General features: G+C 36.3%; 4 protein-coding genes across 4 annotated transcripts; 3 read left to right on the top strand and 1 right to left on the bottom strand.

Annotated features, from left to right (window-relative positions):
- Nucleotides 1-1,181: 1,181 nt before the first annotated feature.
- Nucleotides 1,182-6,370, top strand: LOC130809133 (uncharacterized). Its single transcript, XM_057674775.1, has 2 exons — nucleotides 1,182-1,715; nucleotides 4,811-6,370. The coding sequence occupies exons 1-2, from the start codon at nucleotides 1,587-1,589 to the stop codon at nucleotides 4,910-4,912; spliced, it is 231 nt and encodes a 76-aa protein (XP_057530758.1). The 5' UTR covers nucleotides 1,182-1,586; the 3' UTR covers nucleotides 4,913-6,370.
- An 896-nt stretch (nucleotides 6,371-7,266) lies between these two features.
- On the top strand, nucleotides 7,267-8,160 carry LOC130809132 (uncharacterized). Its single transcript, XM_057674774.1, has 2 exons — nucleotides 7,267-7,773; nucleotides 7,856-8,160. Exons 1-2 carry the CDS (start codon nucleotides 7,267-7,269, stop codon nucleotides 7,937-7,939), a joined length of 591 nt encoding a protein of 196 aa, XP_057530757.1. The 3' UTR covers nucleotides 7,940-8,160.
- Nucleotides 8,161-9,205: 1,045 nt separating this feature from the next.
- On the bottom strand, nucleotides 9,206-11,078 carry LOC130809131 (probable xyloglucan 6-xylosyltransferase 3). The gene has a single exon (XM_057674773.1). It carries the CDS (start codon nucleotides 10,856-10,858, stop codon nucleotides 9,527-9,529), a length of 1,332 nt encoding a protein of 443 aa, XP_057530756.1. The 5' UTR covers nucleotides 10,859-11,078; the 3' UTR covers nucleotides 9,206-9,526.
- Nucleotides 11,079-13,979: 2,901 nt separating this feature from the next.
- On the top strand, nucleotides 13,980-21,356 carry LOC130809130 (ARF guanine-nucleotide exchange factor GNOM). Its single transcript, XM_057674772.1, has 3 exons — nucleotides 13,980-14,245; nucleotides 14,360-15,179; nucleotides 17,219-21,356. The coding sequence occupies exons 2-3, from the start codon at nucleotides 14,415-14,417 to the stop codon at nucleotides 20,840-20,842; spliced, it is 4,389 nt and encodes a 1,462-aa protein (XP_057530755.1). The 5' UTR covers nucleotides 13,980-14,245; nucleotides 14,360-14,414; the 3' UTR covers nucleotides 20,843-21,356.
- The last annotated feature ends 80 nt before the right edge of the window (nucleotides 21,357-21,436 follow it).

Raw genomic sequence — 21,436 nt, 5'->3', positions numbered from 1 at the left:
ATGAAGGATATTAATTAAAAGATTGTTGAAACCGAGTAAAAAGTGGGACATTTTGATTTAAAGGGGTGTAACTTTGATTAACTGGTCTCAGTTGATGTTCAAACCACTGTAAAGCAGCTTGAAATTGAGGATTATTGAGGATATTTGGATCAAAAGAGCCAACATTTGAGTCATTTTGAGAGTTTGGATAACTAGAAAAATTAAAATTTCCATGATTTAGGTTATTCGGATTCATAATTATTATTATACTAATTATATCTAGTGAGAGAAAATGACAAAATTTGATGTGAATGTAAAATATGCAAATTTGGGTTCATTTTATAGAGAAAAAAAAAATCTGAACTATTGATATTTTTTTTTTGATTTGCCAATTTTTATATATTATTATATGAGTAGTTTTTCTAGGTAAAACATACACCAAAAATACAAGCCAATAAATACATGACACTTGTCAAAATACAATTGGGTAAAAAAAAGAAAAAAAAAATTACTAACCATGTACATTTGTCTTGGAAAACAAAAAAGTTAACCAAATCACTCCTCTCTGCAGAGAAAATAAAGTGTTATCCTCTTTTTTAAAAGATGTGAGTATATTGGGATGAGGAGTTAAGAGGATATAAAAGAACAAAAAAAATTAGACCATTATACATGCTCTAAACAAATATGAAGTCTCCTCTGATCTCTTTTACTTAAATTAATCGTAGGTGGTAAAGAGACCTTAAACTCTCATACGACATCAAGTGACGATGAAGTGACAACAAAATTGACATTGATGTGTGACTCGTTATGGTGGAGGCTGAAGGCGAGTTCAATGCAAATGGATGCACAAGAGTTAGAGTGTAGATGCTCGTCTTCGATGTATATGCAGCAAGCGATGAGTGAGGATGCACTATGTTGCTATGTCAGACTAAATCTATGAATATCGATGTTTTTTCATGCCATGATCCGATTAATGGACTCTCATCTTTGGCGGCATACGATAATTAAAGAGGCAACAAGTAACCTAATTGGATTACATGTTAGTTAACAAGCCCCACAAGAAGACAAATACACAAGCGATGTTAAAATAATTCCTCCATTGCAAGACGTATTCGTTGTCTCACAAATCTCCCTTAGGATATAAATCAAACTACTTGGACAGGAAGGGCAGACAAAATCGACCCGATTAAAAAAATGGCACGCTATCACGGGTGGCATTTAAGCTCCCAAGCATCGAACATGAAATAACAAAGCATCGTGCACATAAGGTTATCATTAACTAAAGAGTTGTTCCACACTAAAACAAGAGTAGAACACACTAGAGCATGTCGAGTGGCGCATGTGAACGTTATTCCTTTGTGAAGTGAGCCAAGAGCTCAACAGGTAACAATGCGCTCCAATTCAGACAAGACCCGATCATCCAACATATTAAGTGCTCAACATTTTGTCCTCTAATTTTGAAAAATGGCAATTGGCAAGGGAGCCACCTAATTATCATTAACGAGTGATCGGCAGATTTCTCTTTCCACAACCGATTAGTACTACTCTGGGCAAAAATTTCAACAAGTTTTAAAAATTTTGAGTTTCAGAAATTAAGTGGTGTGAAAATGTCATCGCTAGGTGCAGGGAAGGGTTTTTTGGAAGTGGGGAAGTTCGCCATCTATGTCACTGTGCCAATTGTTCTCATTTATGCTTTCGCCAACAACACCAAGAATCTCCAGAAATTCATGGGCGGTGTATGTTTCTCTTTTTCTCTCTATCTATATATATCTCTTTGATCTTCCAAATTCGACATCTTTCAATTTGGTATACCTCATGCTTGTATTTCAATTTCAATTGCTGGGTTTTCTTTGATTCTGTATACAAAACTTCCCTTTAATTGAATCTCTTGAAGGAATTTTGCCCTAAGACAGTCCCGTCAATTACTCAATATAATTAGGAAATAACCAAAAAAGAGATGATTATAAGGGATTTGAGAGGGTGATAAAGGGGAAATTGTAATGATAGTTAGTATGGAGAAGAGGGCGAATGTGAAAGCAAGAGGGATTTTGACCCTCAATTTGGAGCATAGTTACCCACCAGAAAAATGAGGGTAATAGCAACTAATAGCCCCTTCACGGCACATCCCCAAAACCACACTCACCCTTTTCCGTTCAATACTTAATCTATAATCAATAGTTGTTTCTTTCACCTTATTCGTACGTATAAGCTCAATTAGTTATGTAATACACTAGTGGCCCATTTGGTAAACGGTACTAAATAATGGAAATGAGAATGATTTGTAGTGTAAATTTTCATTATTTGTATCATGTCGTTCCTATGATAATGGAACTTTGATCATACAGAAAATTTCTTCACAGTTTTCCATTACTACCTATTTGCGAAGAAAATGAGATTGTTGAAGGAGTATAATGGCCATTAAAATTGTCAAGAGACATTCTCACCAAAATTACACTAACTTTCCATTACTATTCCCACCATTTAATACCGATTACCAAACGGGCCGTAATAAGTTCAATTCTAAGCCCAGTTTATGGGCTGTATGGGACTGTGGTTTGCATGTTTGGGAAGATTTTCACTTTGTACCACACCAGGAAGCTTCAAGCTCAGATTGGTCATGATCTGAGAACCAGAATTTAATACTATGAGATTGAGTTTCCTGCTATTCATTGGTAGCTTAGTTGCAAACTATTAACTACTTGGTGGTAGACTGGTAGGTTAGAATCCTACCTTCCATATTACCTTCCATATTGATTTCATTATTAGTCCTTTTACGCCCCCTTTGTTCGTCAAGTGTAAGTGAAGCTATCATTGCCTTTTTATGACACAGGCATGGTCTCTCTTGGAGTCCAGCTAGTTTGCTACCAGAATCAAAAGAACACAAATGCACTAGTGTAAATTACTCTTTGCTACTGCAGTAGTGAAAATAGTAAAACTATTGGTTCTTGTTTATTTATCCTTCTCTTATATCATTTCTGTTTGCCCACAAACTAGTTCCTAGTTAATTAAGCTACTAGGTTGATTATAGTTCGTTTATTGTTGGTGATTCGCCCTATTGGTAGCTTGAAGTTGTAGACACTCTGCTTCTGCTGTTTTCTCTTTTGTCAACTTGGACGTTTGAATTCAAGTGTCTACTTGGTTGATTTATCCATTTACCACTTTAAGCTGCCTTAGCTCATAGGGAAAAGTTATTGGTTAACCCTTGTAACTTGTTTTCATTTTTTAATCTGTTTCTTTTGTTTCAAACGTCCGATCTTTCTAGCTCTAGAGTTTAGGATCTGTGTGAATTTTGTGAGCCATACGCATCAAAAGAGTTCCGATATTCAGCTTTCTTCTTTTGTAAGCTTTCTGTTTGGATATGTTGAAGAGTTTCTGATGTATTTGGCTGCTTTTTTCGGTTATGATAATTACTTTAACTGAGTGCACTGATTTTTCGGTTGTGATAAAGAATAGTTTAAGATGGTATGCGGCCTTGTTTTTGCCCTACGGTTTCATCTATTGTCATATTGTGTGTTGTCACCAAATGTAGTATAGTAACATTCTCTCTTTCTTCTCGCCTTCTTTGACAATTATTACAGTTTGGCCAAAAAGAGAATTACTTTGGTCTCAATTCAATAGAATACAGCATCATGCTAGGTGGGGTCTGGCTGGGGAGCCCCCTACGGCATTCTTTCCCCTACAAAACACACACATATAATATTAGTGATACAAAACTCTTATGAGTTATGAGGCTCTTGTAATTAATCCACACTTCTCCTTGAGATAAATTTGACCTAGAATCATATGCCCACAAGGCCACACTTTCAGACAGGCATCCCCTAGTCCACACTCCACAGTGCTGTCTGCGAGTGTTTTCTACTCTAATTCCCTCTTGGTTTCAAAAATGTGAGTTGTGAGGCGCTACTTTATGTGCTTTTGGAAGAAAAGTGCAGCCAAAAACATGTAGTATTTTCAGTTTTTTCAATTTTTAAAAATTGTGCGCCTGAGATGAGGTGCACCTTCTGTTGAGCCTCCCATTAGATTGCAGTTCACCTGGTGTCTTAAAAGCGTTTTTTGGCACTAAGGTGCTCAATGCACCAAGGTGTTTTAAACGTGTGTCTTTTAAGTTTTTGAAATTTGCTTTGTTTCATTTTACGCGGGATTGGGTGGTGGGGGTGGGGGATATTCTCATTCTTAACTTGTATAGTATATACTGTTCATTAGTGACTATGGAATACGTGCAGAATTGATTCATACTAAGGAAGCAGTATTACCATTTCCTCTATCCTTTGTTTAGATTGTTATGCTTGCACCCCTCTTGAACTCAAGGGTTGATTGGTCATTATTCATGTTAACATAGTTTGATGATGTCCAGTGTTCTATTTGTTGGATATGTGCAGTTGGACACATTGATTAAGGAAACAGTTAAATAGTATAATCTTTCATGATTAGTAATTAAGAAGACCCTAATTGATCTTCGTTTGAAGCTTAGCTACATCTACCCACCGGGTAATTTACCCACATGAGGTGGCAATTGATGATTAGTTGACAAATAATTAAATATACGTTTGATAGGTAGTTGGTGAGTAATAAATGTTTATGATCTTTATATTCTCAATAATACCTTAGGTGGGTTGTTTACCCACCGAGTAAACAAAGCTTTTTCCCTTCGTTCATTCCTCTTCTATTTAAATTTGAACATGACTTGCTTATGGAAAACCTAAGCGGAAAGTGAAGATTGAAATTCAGTTTTTGTATTAATATGTATTGCATTGTGTAAATTGTAATGTGAGTCAACTCTCTTTTGTGTTTGAGTTCTAAACATCTGTACCCTGTTTTTAACCGTGTTTAGCGTTCTTATGTGGTGTATCCACCCGAGGGACCAAGGCCTCCATCACCAGAGGAAATGCGAGAGATGGCTCGTGAACTCGCTCGTAAGAGGAACAACCCATAATCTCCTTACACACAAAACTTGAATGGATGCTAGTGCCACTCTAATAGGATGGCTAGAGAAGCTCCAAGTTTGACTGTTTCTACTCTCAACAAGCCAATTGAAGCTCTTCCCAGTTCTCTATAATCATTCGGATATGTACCCATATGTGTAGTGTTAATTTATTTACTATTTAGTATGATTATATAAAGGAAAATTTATTTTAAAAAATCCAATCTTTAGGTGGTTATTTTTTAAAAATCTCAATTATTTTAGAAAAATCCCACCTTTCACACGCATTTTCATAAAGGACTTATTAGTTTTTACCACCTATTATAACAGGTTAATTTCAAAAAGTAAAAGAAAAATAAATAATTTACCATGTGTCTTATTGTGGTTGCTCCTTATATTTTTTTGTAATTAGAAAAATATAACTAAAAAAATTGAAAACCTAAAAAATTGCCTTTCATCTACCTTTCTTCAGCATCACTTCCATGGCTCCATGACTCCATTGCGACATACCCTTGAAACCTTTAATGTTGTTCCCTCCACAAAGTAGGGCCACCACCACTGCTCATCCAGCCATACTGCCGCCGCCAAACCCTCACCCACAACTACCTCAATAGTTGCTATCTTTAAATTGTCACCCGCACCCTTTTTGAGTCTGCAACAACCCACCCCTATCAAAACACCCAAGGATGATTCACACATTACAATTGAGACTTTTTTGTTCCAAAAACAACAAAATAAAACCGGATTAATTAACCTTATGTGAGATCAACAGTTAAATAAGCAACAAAAATTGAAATTCAAACACTCTAATTCAACACAAATACTAATTCAATCCAATAGTACAATGAAGATTACTTTCAAAACTTAAATAGTCAACATTACAATACCAATCCACAACAAATAAGTAGAAATTAAAGATGAGAATGTTTTGTTAAAAGTAAACTCCAAATTATCGATAATAATTGTGACGTTAAAGTTCATTAACAGATCTGGCTAGAGGAATGGGAAGGTGGGAAGTGGTGGTTTTTGGTTTGTCGACGTCAGATATGGAGGGGAGTGGGGTGGTGGTTTCACCGATGTTAATGGAGTGGATGTTAGCATGGAGAGGGGGTAAGGTGGTGGGGAGGTAGAATGAATATTTTTTTTCTTTTTATTTTTTTTTCTTAGTTTTGTTAATTTGGAAAAAAAAAATAGATCTTAACCTGTTAAATAGGTTGGAGGTCATTTTGTCCTTTAGAAGCAAATCCAAGTGAAAGGTGGAATTTTTCAAAAATAATTAAAAATTAGAATTTTTAAAAGATAATCACCTAAAGGTTGGATTTTTAAAAGTAAATTTTCCTTATATAAATGGGATAAAATTCATTTTATGTTTTATGAGTTGATGTAGTAGTTAAAAATCAGGGTTCAATTGTTTTGAGCACTTTGAAAAAATAAAAAATATTCAACATACTAAGATTCGAACTCAGATCAGTGTTGTCACATCGAAAAAACTTCAACCAATTCAACTTATACTCATACATAGTAGTATTCATAGCTATTTGGTATAATTACAAACATGGGTTCAATTGTTTTAAACACTCATGAAAAAATACAAAATATAGGACATGCTAAGGTTCAAACTCAAATTAGTGTTGTAACCACTTGTAGCATCCAAAAACTTCTACCAATTTAACTAGTTCTCATACATAATGATATTCATAGGTATACGATCTAATCAAATATAAAATTTGAATGATGCCAGTTGACAACATTGCTTTAGTCTATCCACCCCTAATCACAAGTGGACTTCTATTTTCTTTACCAGTAATCAATATGTTTTAGACCCAATTTAAAAAACAAGTATATTTTTGACCTATGATTGACCCGCTAACGACCCATTATAAAAAATCAAATCACAACCCGACCCATTAGATATATAACCAAGCCTATGTCCCAACGAGTCGATCCGTCCTACTATTCAGATCTACTCTAGAACATGAGCAAGACATCAAATTACATGATAGGAGCTTTGCAAATGAATTTGCCAGATTTTTTCAGGATAAGGGGAAGGACCCAAAAAAATGACACGCAGAGAGTGACAGCAGTCATCAAAGATATTTTAGATACATGATAATACAAGATTTTTGCACAAGACTCATTAAGGGACTAAAGCAAAATCTGGCAGCATGCTCTTTTCAGTTGTCTTGAATCTTCCTTGGCTATTGACATCCTAGTCAAACCTTTTACACAGGGAAAAAAGGCTATCTAAATTTTGTGAATCATCTTTCATTACAGGCAATACAAAATATCTACCCTATCCACAAACCAAACAAAATGTACAAAAACCCTTGATAATAGACCCTGTTTCATTACTGCAAAAACAAGAAATGGTCAGTTCAGACATTTCTGAAGAATCTAAGGACTGGGTAGAAATCGAAAATCCGTTTAATCACCAACCGTCATCGCCTCCACCCCGACAGCAGCGACTTGAATACGAACTGATAATACGAGACAACTTCTATGATGATGGCTCTTCCGTTTTCCCACCAAGCGAGCATGAAGACTTACCTCTAGTTGAAGATGAAGAATATTGTTATTCACCTCGAATTATGTCTTCAACACAATCACCATTATCATCTGCGTGCTCAGAAGTAAGTCCCCTGAAGGATCTGTCCATACAATCATCAGATTCGACGCTTTTTGTTATGATGAATAGAATTGGAACCGGAATGTATACGCTTGGAAGAAGAATGTATCGGGTTTTCCTTTGCAGCAGTAGCAGGTTTTCTTACATTGTTCCGGCTTCAGCAATGACGATTGTAGCATTACTTCTCTATGTGAAGATTCTACAGTGGCGGAAACGCATTTTGCATCTGTTAAGAGAGAAAGACCAGGTAATTTGTAATTTGTGATGTTCACAGTTTTATTACACTGAAACATGCTATGTGTTAACTGACACTGAATTGATTACTGTAGAGAATCAGCCAGCTTATGCATCAGATAGCTCATATGAACGAGATTTTGTCAGCACGAAGGAAGGTTCCGGTCTTGAGAATATAGACAGAAGCAGAAATGTTCATTATACAACTTATACAGCATTGTTTTTGCAGATCTACTCCAGAAACAGTCCAATTATATAACTGAATTTAGCAGGAAATAATAAATAAAAACATGTAGTAGATCCAAATAGCAGTATACTCTCTATTGAGTAATAATTACTTCCTCCGTTCTGAAATACTTGCTACATTACGGTTATTGACGCTATTCTTTATTCAAGTTTATTTTATATATTGCGACTAATGTGTAAGAAGAAATATAGCTATATGGCATCTTGTTTAAATCGTCTAATCGCATACTTTCATATAAATATTTTATAATTTTTAGATGTGCAAAGTTCAATATATAAATGATCAAAATAACACATTAGATTGCGTAAAAAGTCAAATATAGCAAATATAGTGAAACGGAGAAAGTATTTCTGTATGTATTTATTGTATATCGGCTTCTATACTGGATTTTCATCAATGATACTGCAGATTCAGAAGGCCATAGACTTCAAGTAGAGAAAATGAAACTAAAGCTGTTATTTTGAAGTATTACCTTTCTGCTGCTTTACATTTCTATACAATCTTCTAGCCATTCTGAAAAACAGAAGTGTTGCTTGTAAAATTCTATGAAACATAAGGGCAAAAGACATTTAGCTATGGAAAACAAAGAGTAAAATACAATTAGGACTAGGAGAACTAATCGAAGTCATGGTACAAAGACTTCTAAGCATATTGCAAAAACGAAGTTGCATTGGCCGTGTTGTAAGTAAACTAACCGAAATTCCTGCGTAGAGGTGTATAAAACTGTGTTTTGTGCTTCCAGATGATATTTGGCATTCTAATAACTGCATCACCGTGTGCTACTGCAGTTGCTACCTTACCGCATTTTTGCACTGTGCTTCTAAGCGTGATGGCTGATTTCATGCTCATCGTAGAAAGTTAGAATCACATAATGTTTTCCTTTGTAAAAGAGATCTCAGTGAATAAAAATGCATCCATCGGAAACATTGCAGTCAATGGGAAGTCTTATAGCAAACAGCGACTTAGTGATCGTCCTTATAAAAGACGATTCTGTCGAACTGCTGGCGACAGAAACAAATACCAGTAGGACACCACCTAGATTAGCCCATACAGAAACATGAAGCGATAGCACAGAATAACTCGCAAAGCATGGTTACAAAGTTTGTAAAAGTATCATTGGCTCCATGGTTTAAAAACCATCTCATATAAAGTCATAAATTCCTTTCATAACAAGTACTAACAACAAACAACAGAATTGTGTGACAAATTGACAGTTTACTTCATTAATGTATGAATACAATCTGTATAAAGAACGAGAAACTCAACACATTTTTGTTTCTCGTCAAAACCATGTATATTCCATTCCACATCCAAGATGGAGAACATAATTTGAACTGTATGCATAAAAATTTCCTCCTCTTTTCTTCTCTGTCAGGGGCTTCTTTGAATCCTGCACAATTTGGTGAGTTTAACACACAAAACAGAAAAGAAGAAACTCGCGCATGATCACTCTAATCATGTTACAATCAGCCGAACCCAATAAGGATAACTTACACTACCCTTGAACAAATCTAGTATATCATGACTTTGATCCGCCATGGCGGGCATCATACTGATCTACATACACCAGCGGCGTAGTAGACTCGTTCCTCATCCTCTTTATATTCGGACTCAACAAACCCCTATGTCTAAAACCATACAACTTCAACACCTGATTATCAGCAAAATTGAAAGCTCTCTCCATACTCTTCAAACACCTCTCAGCAGGATAGTCTGCGTAACTCCCACAAGGCTTACAACCCACAAAATGGGTCACAAATGGCCACCTTTCATCACCCAAACCCGGGTGGTACTTCTCCAACATCTCTTCGTACCTATCCACCAATCCGGTCCAAAACCCGTGCAGATAATATGAGTTCTCTACAAACACTTTGTCCATCCAAACATCCTTTTGAGAGATCAACAGGTAAATCAAAGCAGACTGATCATCAGCTTCAAATGCAGGTCTTCCACTCAGAAACTCGGTCACTATCCGACCTGCTTCATCCCTAGTAGGACCTTTAGGACCCATAGGAGCCCAAGTATCAAACAAGTCCAAAGTCCATTGACAATTCCTAAACAAAACACTTCCAGTATTCAAAGCAATCCAAGACTTTTTCTCATACAACAAATCAGGGTATCCATGAATAACCAAATTAAAATTCTCATACTTTTTAACAGGAATCTCAAAAACCATATCAGTAAACAAAGCATCACTATCCATCCACCAAATCCACTCAATTTCAGGGTGAGACAACATCAGGCGACGAATCAAAGGCAATTTAGACCAATACCCAGAAAGGTCCTTATCTAAATGAGCCATATTATACACAATTTCAATCCCATGAAGCCTACAATAATCAATTTTATTCTTGATACTCTTGAGCAAATAATGATCCCCAATTGGGTTATCACAAGGATTAGGAGGAGACCCACTTACCAACAGCATCCGAGGTTTCCCATTTACATAATTCGGGTAGCCTTTATTCAATTCAAGCCATACTTTCCTTTGTTGATCCCAATTCACAATCTTTGGCCCAAAAGTGAATGTGGTATTGGGATTAAAAACAGGTTCATCATCTGGTTCAGCGCCATCGGATCGAATCTCAGCGATCACCCGTCTAGCTTCTTCTTCTAGATGCTGCTTCTCCGCATCAAATTGGGTATTTCCAAGATTCAACCCTATGGTGCCTCGAAGAACCAAAATGGTTACAAAGCCACATAGAATGGTAATCTTAATGTTGTTCATTGTTTTAGCGATTTGGCGGCCGTGGGGCCCACGAAGACGGCTTGAAGTGGAGGAAGAGGTTGTGGTTGGAAGAGTGCCGTTGGTGGAGACTGCGGTGGGCCTCTTTTGGGCCGTGAAACCCATGATTGAATTGAGGGATTTGAAGAGGGAGAAGAAAATGAGATGAGAAGGTAGTAAACTAGTAATGGTAAATTGAAGATTGAAGTTAATGGAACATTTGGGTTAGTGGGAATGGAATATTTAGTGAATGAATAAAGATTTAGAGGAGTGAAGGAAGAAATGAAGGTGGTAGGGTGTTTGAAATGATGGGAGAGGGAAAGAGGGAGGAAACGAGGAGGCAAGAATTAGCACCGACGAGTTATTTATCACACTGAAGGCCGTGTTCGACGTGAGGTAGTTTAACTGCGTACGTGGATATTTACGGTTTAAATAATACTATAAGTAACTAATCATGATAATAGCTTGATAATTGTAATTGTTAAATATTCAGATATATTTAATAAGTTGTGCGAATTAAAATTCTACGATAAAACGATGATTAAGATAGTGAAGACTTGAAATATAGCTCATTAATTTGTAGAGAAAGATAATGTTGAAAATGAAGGTAAAACAACAGAGCATTGATCAATTGAGAAACAAGAACCTAATAATGATTTAACGATGTCTTACCCCTCTCCTTAAATTGAAGTATTATAGTATTTCATTAAAGATATAACAATACATTATTAAATTACCGCTCACAATAATTCACTCACCATAGCTCAAAAGATCACTTCTTTAATGATGTTTTCACTCTAATGCAAAAATGACATATTATGTTCTCAAAATGTCAGTACAAGTGTCAAATTACCTATGTGTGATAGTAGTGACTCAGTTACTCAAAAGAAGGCACATCATGTTGAGAGCAACATTAAGGGTGCAAGAAAAGGCAATGAAATATATAATTAATTGCTAATTTATGAGAGAATTAATGTGTCACTTAATGGTGTATTTAAGAGGCAATTAAAACTAGAAATAATGGTGAGCTTTAATATGGTTTTATTGTCATGCATTATTATAGAGTTTATTACTATGTTAAATGTTGGTTGTTAATGTGTTATTGATGGTGAGTTAAGTGAGGATTCTAGAATAATGTATAAGTCTCTATATAAGGGTACATCATTCTTAGAATCAATCATCACAACGCACATAAACATACTGTGAGAGGACTACTATATTGTAAGAAACTTGAGAGCGTTCTTCTATATCTTAGTATTGTGAGATCTCCTTTGTGAGATATATGGCTTGAGAGATTGTTCTCAAGTATGAGAGTTTAGTCATTGATGTATTATTGAATTTATTATGAAAGTAAACATTTGTTGAGGGAGAGGTATCCAAGATACCTGATAAACTTGTGTGTTTGTTGTCTTTATTGTTACACTTTGTTTTTCACCAAATTCTACATTTGTTCTTACCATTGTTGGGTTCAAATACCCCCTCTTTCACAAAACTGTATTTCTCTCTTTGCACTAGCCACCACACTATAACCTAATAATGATATTGGCCTCTTATATAGACCATCGAATAAGTAAAAAAATATTTCCAAAAGGACATGATGTGTTCCTCAATGTTTACAGCTGCTCGAAAACAAGACAATAAATTTTGTCACCAAGTGTTCCATCAAGCGAATGCTCATTCGAACACCTAGCTGCATGCCCATGTTCAACTTATTCCGAAGCACAAAACTTATTGAGTGAGTGAAATCACCTCTAACACATAGTAATTTGGTACTTGGCCTACAAAAATGTTACCCCAAACATGCTTTTTGTAATTTGGTTTTGATGGACTTAAATGGTCACCAATCGAGTGGGTCAAGTATGTACAAGGCCTAAGTCTATAGGCATGGACGGATGGCTGAACAAAGTGGTCTAAATTAGACTTGTTTACTAACAGGTTCGACCCATCCAACTCGCAAAACAACTGACTTGATAATAACTTTGAATTTTTTAAAAATTTGGAAGGGTAATACCCGCCCGCTAAATTAAACAGGTGACACAAAAGATACTCGTTAAGTATGTTCTTTCTTTTATTTGTTGTAAATAACAACAAAAAAAGTCGTGGTAAATTTATTTCTCTTGTTCGCTGTTAGTAACATCAAACAAACCCTAACCGTAGGCTTGGACCCAAAAACGTTTATTTTGGGAGTTAAATTTTCTGAAGCTTATCTTAGTATCTCCCATCTCTCTATTTTTTTTAGTTATTTACTAGAGCAATTATGATCTGAAAGTCGATCTAGGGCAAGTGCTCGGATCTATTATGACATAGACGCGCGGCGCTCAACGGACTTTTTTGAGATTCGAAGACCTTTTAAAAATGATTTTTTTGTCCAATTTAGACTGTATTCTTTGTTCTTTGAGTACTAATTTTCTAAGTTTTTGTTTTTTATCAACTAAATAAACTATTTTAAAATTTTAAAATTAATTCATAATTTATTTTTTTAATTGCTTATATTTATCAGATATTTATTTTACATATCATTTAAAGGTAAATTTTTTTATAATTCACCTTAAAATGATAGTAAAATAAATATTAGGGTAAATTGGATATAGGCTTCTAGATAAAAACAAAATTCACATAGTAGTAAATTTCTTTCCCACTAATTCTTAAATGAGATGCTACTGGCGTGATCAATGTATATTTGATGTGTTAAAGTAATTACTTATAATGTAATTGATAACAAAAGTAAAATACTTATATGGATCCGTCTCATATAAGACGAGTTGTTTCTTTCCTCTTTCTTGCTCGGTTGCTCCCCTTTCCATTCATTTTTAATAATTATTATTTATATAAAAAAAGGAAATTCCATATAGTAGCCTTAAATTTTTGGCTTTTCCACGTGGTAAATCAACATTTTTTTCAATCTACGTGGTAACCTTGACCTTTCAGGTTTCCATGTGGTTTACAAAAAAAAAAGTTTTTTTGTTAACTTTATACTATTTTTTACCCCAAACGTAATGATATTTTTTTAAAAAACAAAAACCTCGTTATCATCCTAATTGACCACATATTTTGAAATTTAGTCGATATAAATACTTAATTAAACCAAAAAATATTCTTTTACCACTTAAAAAAGTTAAAAGCTCATGATCATTACGCAACTTTAGAAAAATATTTGTAAAAAAGCCAAAAACTCAACGTAAAATTAAAAAAAAAAAAACTTTCGTATAATTTACAATATTCACACACAACTTGATGCAAAAACACTAAAAAAAAAAAAAAAAAGCAAAGATGGGCAAGAGAGAGAGAAGTAGAGTAATTATTATGGTTTGCATAATCCTTCAAATAAACAAGATTTAATAAAATTTCACTGATCTACCTGGGTTTAGAGACTTTTTGGAATACCGATTCTGCATCAAGACGATCCGTTGACAAAATATCTCGATCACAATGAGGGGAATCTTGTTCTTCCCATCATAGTTATCAAGAACCCCAATTCTACTCAAGAAATTGTCGAAACCCTAGACAAGAGAAGTAAATATTCTTATTATACTTCGATATTATTATTTACACACTGTTTTCAGCTCACATTGTAATTGATTTACTGTAAGTTGACTTGGGGATTTCCCTTCTTGATGTTTATTTCAGATTTTACCAGTGGAAATTCGCCGAGAAATTCTGGGTTTTTGACAAAATTGCGTTTATGAAAATGGGTCGTCGTCTAAATCTTCAATCTGGCATAAAAGCCATTAAAGAAGAACCTGAAGAATCTGAAGAATTAAGTTCATCATCTAACAAAGCTGCTTTATCATGTATGATTAATTCAGAAATTGGTGCTGTTTTAGCAATTATGAGAAGAAATGTGAGGTGGGGTGGTAGATTTATGTCATCTGGGGAAGATCAATTTGATCAACATTCTCTTATTCAATCAATGAAATCGTTGCGAAAACAAGTTTTTATGTGGCAACAGCAACAATGGTGTAATATCAACCCAGTTTTGTATTTGCAGCCATTTTTGGATGTAATTAGGTCAGATGAAACTGGTGCCCCTATTACAAGTGTTGCTTTATCATCTGTTTATAAGATCTTGACTCTTGATGGTGTTCTTGATCTGAATACTACAAATATTGAAGATGCTATGCATTTGGTTGTTGATTCTGTTACGAGTTGTCGATTTGAGGTTACAGATCCTGCTTCAGAAGAAGTGGTATTGACCAAAATTCTTCAGGTTTTGCTGGCTTGTATGAAGAGTAAAGCATCTGTTGTATTGGGTAATCAGCATGTATGTACTGTGTTTAATACTTGTTTTAGAATTGTTCATCAAGCTACTACCAAAGGTGAATTGCTACAAACCATGGCTGCCCACACGATGCGTGAGCTCGTGAGGTGTATCTTTTTGCATCTTCCTCAAGTTGATGTTGAGAGTACGGAGAATTCTGTAAACAATGGAAGTTCAATGCAGGCAGAGGTATAGCCTTTCTTATTTGTCCTTGTCTCTGGATTTTAAGTGTACTTTTGATTTGATTTTGTTTTCTGTTTATTTTGATTTGTTTTGTAGTTTTGAATCATGTCAACAGCAATTTCTGGTTTAGTAGTTGATTAGAAAAGATTCTTTTAGATCACGAATAACCCTAACACCCCGTTTGGCTATTGACATTAAAAGGTGGTAATCGTAATGAGAATTTAGTTTAAATTTGCTAAGAAAATACTTGACCAGGTTTGTAATTATACTTGTTTTCTTCCAATCAGTTTTTTCTTTACAAAACTCATTCCCATCCGGTGTATTAGATGGTTATAGTGATGGCCACAGTTCGGGTTGGGCCAATTCCTGTTTGGGTCTATCTTTTACAATTCCCGATAATATTGTAATTTTATCGTTTTTTCTTTCCACCATTCTTAAATATTAAAATAATGTGGTAAAATTTCAAAATAATGCCAATGATAATTATCTATTTCTTCATGTGAAGAGGATGAGCTTGAAGAAGGCCTATAAAACTGTCATATTTACGAATTATGTTAGCCATGACAAGATGAAATCTAGTGGGATGTACTAAAACGCTAGCACGCCTAGACATATCGTGGTTAGTGTTATACACAATTATATAGATGTCACAAAGTTCTCCTAAAAGTTGCCTACAATTTCCAACATAATTATCCACGTCACTTTATAGACAACCTACACAATGATAATAATAGCCTATGAATTTCGATAGATTTTGTCTTAAAGACTTGGGTTAAAAATGATGTTGTTCTATAAATATAGGAAAATCTGTGAAATACGTCATTCATTTATCCATCATGCTCTTTAATATTGGCCTTAAGAATATACTAGTGTCGTCATTGTTGTGGTTAATAAGCTGGTAAAAAATAGTAATGCATTTACTTATTACTAAGTGGATGTTAAGTTCGTACACATATGAAAAAATTCTTAGCAACATGATCATACGCTTCTAATATCTTTTGTATACCTATAACAAGTTCCCATCCTTTTATTTTTATATCTTGTTATGTACCTTCTTAATATAATTGTGTCATGACGAGACAATATTTAATAAACTTTTTTAACAAATCATGGGTCGAGCTTCATTGAGTTGGAGTATATACAGCCAATATACGTTGTTTAATCCATATTGCTCAAATAATTATTTGTACCTCCTCTTACTTGTCGTAGTCGCCACTTAATTATATTTCTCATGGGATATAATAAACCGGTTAATTTTTAATATGTTGGCAAGTGTCATGGATGAGAGGCCCAAGCCCATAATTAAGCACACATACTCAAGGAAGGAAGGAAGGAATCCAAAATAACAAAACAGTTATGCATTCACTGTGGTGGTTTTACAAAAAGATGTTGTTTGTTAGTTTGTTACAATATTTGATGAGCTGTACTATTTTACATTCTAGAAAGTAGTACGTGCTATATATTGAGGGAAGGGAGGATAGATTTGATTATGCTTGTAGTACTGAATTGGCCTTGTACCGTGGGATTTATCGAGCCACTCGAAGAGCTCGAGGGAGTACTCTGTTCTCTATATTGAATAATACAAGCATTCCACCTTCTGCTCTCCTATTCTTCTTAATTCTGACTCTATTTCTCTTTTCTTTGTTGTTTCTGTTATTGTGAGTTGCTAGCTGCTGACCACCATCACAACAGCAAGATAAGTTAATTACATGAGCACAACATCTTACATGTATTAAACTACACTAAAAATCATTCATCGATTTAGAAGCTTGAAAGTCTCCAAAAGAAGTCTCAGATTAGTATCCAAATTCATCACCGTGAGAATGACATAGTACATCTCATGGAAATTTACTCTAAATTTCATTCCTATGACCTCTATATATGACCTGCTACAAGGTTTCTCTTGAGATTTTCAACGATCCTGTTTGAGAGGCATGTTGGTTATTTCTAATAATATCAAATACTTAAATATAGCTATGTTGTAAATTTGTAACTATTACTATACAAAGAAACTGCCGTTAAATAAACTCTTCTATATGATACAGATCGGTGGCATTGGTAACGAATACAGTTTCTCATCTGGGCAGATCAATAATGGCAATAACTCTGAATATGATGATGCTCAGTTGCCCACTGCTAATTACAGCTCTAATGTCTCTGTGGGTATGGGTGCTGGTGTGGTGGATGAAAACAGTACTGGAAATGGGAAGGATTCAGGAGCATATGATTTGCATGTGACGATGGCACCATATGGAGTGCCCTCAATGTTTGAGATCTTTCAATTTCTATGTTCTTTGTTAAATGTTGTTGACCAAGGTGTAATCAGTCGATCCAATGGCTTGGCAATTGATGAGGATGCACCTCTATTCGCCTTGGGTCTCATAAATTCAGCTATTGAGTTAGGTGGGGCTTCTTTTGTCAGACATCCCAGGTTACTCAATTTGATACAGGATGAACTCTTTCGCAATTTGATGCTTTATGGTTTATCACCAAGCCCACTGATTCTTTCTATGGTATGTAGTGTAGTTCTGAATTTATATCATCATTTGCGAATGGAGCTTAAACTGCAACTTGAGGCTTTCTTTTCCTGTGTGATCTTGAGACTGGCACAGAGCAGATACGGTGCCTCTTACCAGCAGCAAGAGGTTGCAATGGAGGCCCTTGTTGATTTTTGCCGGCAAAAGACTTTTATGGTTGAGATGTATGCTAATTTAGATTGTGACATAACATGCAGCAATGTGTTTGAAGATCTCGCTAACTTGTTGTCGAAGAGTGCGTTCCCTGTAAATTCTCCACTGTCGTCGATGCACATTCTAGCTCTTGATGGGCTGATTGCAGTTATTCAAGGGATGGCTGAAAGAATTGGCAATGGATCTCTTGGCTTAGAACAGGCACCTGTGAGTCTTGAAGAGTATTCTCCATTTTGGATGGTCAAGTGTGATAATTATAGTGATCCCAACCATTGGGTTCCATTTGTTCGTCGTAGGAAATATATCAAGAGAAGACTAATGATTGGTGCTGATCACTTTAATCGAGATCCTAAAAAGGGGTTGGAGTTTCTTCAAGGAACCCATTTGTTGCCTGAGAAACTTGATCCACAGAGTGTGGCTTGCTTCTTCAGATACACAGCTGGGTTGGATAAGAATCTTGTGGGGGACTTTCTCGGAAACCATGATGAATTTTGTGTTCAAGTTCTTCATGAGTTTGCCCAGACATTTGATTTCCAAGATATGAATCTGGATACTGCTCTGAGACTCTTTTTGGAGACTTTTAGGCTTCCCGGAGAAGCACAAAAGATCCAAAGGGTGCTTGAGGCATTCTCAGAAAGATATTATGAGCAAACTTCGCATATTTTGGCCAATAAAGATGCTGCCTTTGTGCTGTCATATTCCCTTATAATGCTCAACACTGATCTGCACAATGTACAAGTTAAGAAGAAAATGACAGAAGAGGATTTCATCCGCAATAATCGCCGCATAAATGCCGGTGAGGATCTTCCACGTGAGTTTCTGTCTGAGCTATATCATTCTATCTGCAAAAATGAAATTCGCACGACACCTGAACAAGGTGCTGGTTTTGCTGAGATGACTCCAAGCCGATGGATTGATTTATTGCACAAATGCAAGAAGACCGCTCCTTACATCTTGGCCGATTCTCGGGCCTATCTTGATCATGATATGTTTGCTATAATGTCTGGACCAACGATTGCTGCCATTTCTGTGGTTTTTGATAATGCCGAGTATGAAGAAGTCTATAGGACTTGCATTGATGGTTTCTTAGCTATAGCGAAGATATCAGCCTGCCACCATCTTGAAGATGTTCTTGATGATCTTGTTGTTTCTCTTTGTAAATTCACTACCCTTTTGAACCCATCTTCAGTTGAAGAGCCTGTTTTGGTGTTTGGTGATGATATGAAAGCAAGGATGGCAACTGTTACAGTCTTTACCATTGCTAATCGATATGGTGACTATATTCGCACAGGATGGAGAAATATCCTGGACTGTATTTTGAGATTGCACAAGCTTGGTCTTCTTCCTGCTCGTGTGGCCAGTGATGCTGCGGATGACTCAGAGCTATCTTCCGATCTTGGTCAAGGGAAGCCGCTTACAAGCTCATTATCCGCATCTCATTTTCCATCTATGGGTACTCCTAGAAGGTCTTCTGGGTTGATGGGCCGATTCAGCCAATTGTTGTCTCTGGATACAGAGGAGCCTAGGTCACAGCCTACTGAGCAACAACTTGCTGCTCATCAGCGGACACTTCAGACAATTCAGAAGTGTCACATTGATGGTATCTTTACAGAGAGCAAGTTTCTTCAAGCTGAATCCTTGTTGCAGCTTGCGAAAGCACTCATATGGGCTGCTGGTAGACCTCAGAAAGGAGCTGGTTCACCAGAAGATGAAGACACTGCAGTGTTCTGCCTTGAATTATTGATTGCAATCACATTGAATAATCGGGATAGGATTGTTCTTCTTTGGCAGGGTGTCTACGAGCATATTGCAAATATTGTGCAGTCCACTGTCATGCCCTGTGCCTTAGTGGAGAAGGCTGTCTTTGGGCTTCTTAGAATTTGCCAGCGGCTTCTCCCTTATAAAGAAAACCTGGCTGATGAGCTTCTTAGGTCTTTGAAGTTGGTCCTCAAGCTTGATGCTCGAGTTGCTGATGCATACTGTGAGCAGATTACCCAAGAGGTGACTCGGCTAGTCAAAGCAAATGCCACTCACATCAGATCACAAATGGGTTGGCACACCATTACTTCTCTTCTATCTGTCACAGCTCGACACCCAGAAGCTTCCGAATCAGGATTTGATGCTCTGGTGTTTATAATGTCTGATGGGGCCCACATGTTGCCCTCAAATTTCATTCTCTGTGTAGAGTCCGCTAGACAATTTGCGGAGTCTCGAGTTGGACAATCTGATCGAGTTGGACAATCTGATCGATCCATTCGTGCTTTGGATCTTATGGCCGGTTCCGTGAGTTGTTTGGTGAAGTGGGTTAGTGAGACTAAGCAAGCTGTGGAGGAGGATGTTGTCAAGATGTCTCAGGATATCGGTGAGATGTGGCTTAGACTTGTACAGGCCCTAAGGAAAGTTTGTTTAGACCAAAGAGAAGAAGTCAGAAACCATGCTGTTTCTTCTTTGCAGAAGTGTTTGACGGAAATGGATGAGGTCCACCTCGCTCACAATCTTTGGTTACAATGTTTTGATATGGTAATTTTTACAATGCTCGATGATTTGCTTGAAATTGCCCAGGGACATTCCCAGAAGGATTATCGGAACATGGAAGGGACACTTACCATCGCTATCAAACTTCTTTCGAAGGTATTTTTGCAGTTACTCCCCGAACTCTCCCAATTAACTACATTCTGCAAACTTTGGTTGGGCATTCTCAGTCGGATGGAAAAAATCACGAAGGTCAAAATTCGAGGGAAGAGAAGTGAGAAGCTCCAAGATCTAGTTTTAGAACTCCTGAAAAATATACTTGTAGAGATGAAAAACAGGGGAGTTCTTGCTCAGAGGAGCGCGCTCGGTGGAGATAGTTTATGGGAATTAACATGGTTACATGTCAACAATATTTCTCCGTCTTTGCAATCTGAAGTTTTTCCAAGTGCAGCAGCCGATGAGAGTACTAATTCGGTTCACACCGAGGCCGTGTCTTTAGATAGTTGATAACGCCATGCATCTAATATGAGAACCGAAAACTCCCTAATGGCTGAAGTGGGCATTTTCCCGATTGCTGGTTTATGCATCGGAGAGAAAGTATATACATATGTTTCTGGTATGCCGTTCTGTTCTGTACGTGTATTGTTTAATGTTCCGTCACCTAGTGGTGTTGAAGATGATTTTCTTCGGGACTGGGGCTCTTGATTTCTACAGTTTGCCTAGATATTAGATATATGGGTAGGACTCATCGAATGTACCTTCGAAATTTGAATTAGCTAGTGAAAAGGGAAATCTGTGTACTTTTGTTCTACATAGTTACAAGTCAATCATCAAGCAATGTATTGCTGTGTAATTGAATCTTCATATATTCATTCTGAATCTGAAGTGTCTTATCCCTTGAATGTTAAAGGTGCTATGCTGTTACGGTATTCAGTAAACCGATCTTTAAGCTGCTAAATACAGGCGTAGCAATGAATTTTGCGTGTATTTGGTGGTTTACAAAGATTTTCTATATTTTTTTCCCGGAGTTCTGATCTTGATCAAGGCCATAACCGAGGCTGAACGTATCAGAAGCTGAGCTCAGGTTCAGCTGAGAAGCCA

Source organism: Amaranthus tricolor, chromosome 3, assembly GCF_026212465.1.
Source record: "Amaranthus tricolor cultivar Red isolate AtriRed21 chromosome 3, ASM2621246v1, whole genome shotgun sequence".
NCBI classification, from domain to species: Eukaryota; Viridiplantae; Streptophyta; class Magnoliopsida; order Caryophyllales; family Amaranthaceae; genus Amaranthus; species Amaranthus tricolor.
This window is presented reverse-complemented; position numbering and strand designations above follow the sequence as displayed.

Excerpts from the sequence above, each read along its gene's own strand:
- LOC130809133 (XM_057674775.1), top strand. The coding sequence starts at position 1,587 with ATGTCATCGCTAGGTGCAGGGAAGGGTTTTTTGGAAGTGGGGAAGTTC. Across the intron at positions 1,716-4,810 it reads TCCAGAAATTCATGGGCGGT|CGTTCTTATGTGGTGTATCC; the intron begins GTATGTTTCTCT and ends AACCGTGTTTAG.
- LOC130809132 (XM_057674774.1), top strand. The coding sequence starts at position 7,267 with ATGGTCAGTTCAGACATTTCTGAAGAATCTAAGGACTGGGTAGAAATC. Across the intron at positions 7,774-7,855 it reads TGTTAAGAGAGAAAGACCAG|AGAATCAGCCAGCTTATGCA; the intron begins GTAATTTGTAAT and ends TGATTACTGTAG.
- LOC130809131 (XM_057674773.1), bottom strand. The coding sequence starts at position 10,858 with ATGGGTTTCACGGCCCAAAAGAGGCCCACCGCAGTCTCCACCAACGGC.
- LOC130809130 (XM_057674772.1), top strand. The coding sequence starts at position 14,415 with ATGAAAATGGGTCGTCGTCTAAATCTTCAATCTGGCATAAAAGCCATT. Across the intron at positions 15,180-17,218 it reads GAAGTTCAATGCAGGCAGAG|ATCGGTGGCATTGGTAACGA; the intron begins GTATAGCCTTTC and ends TATATGATACAG.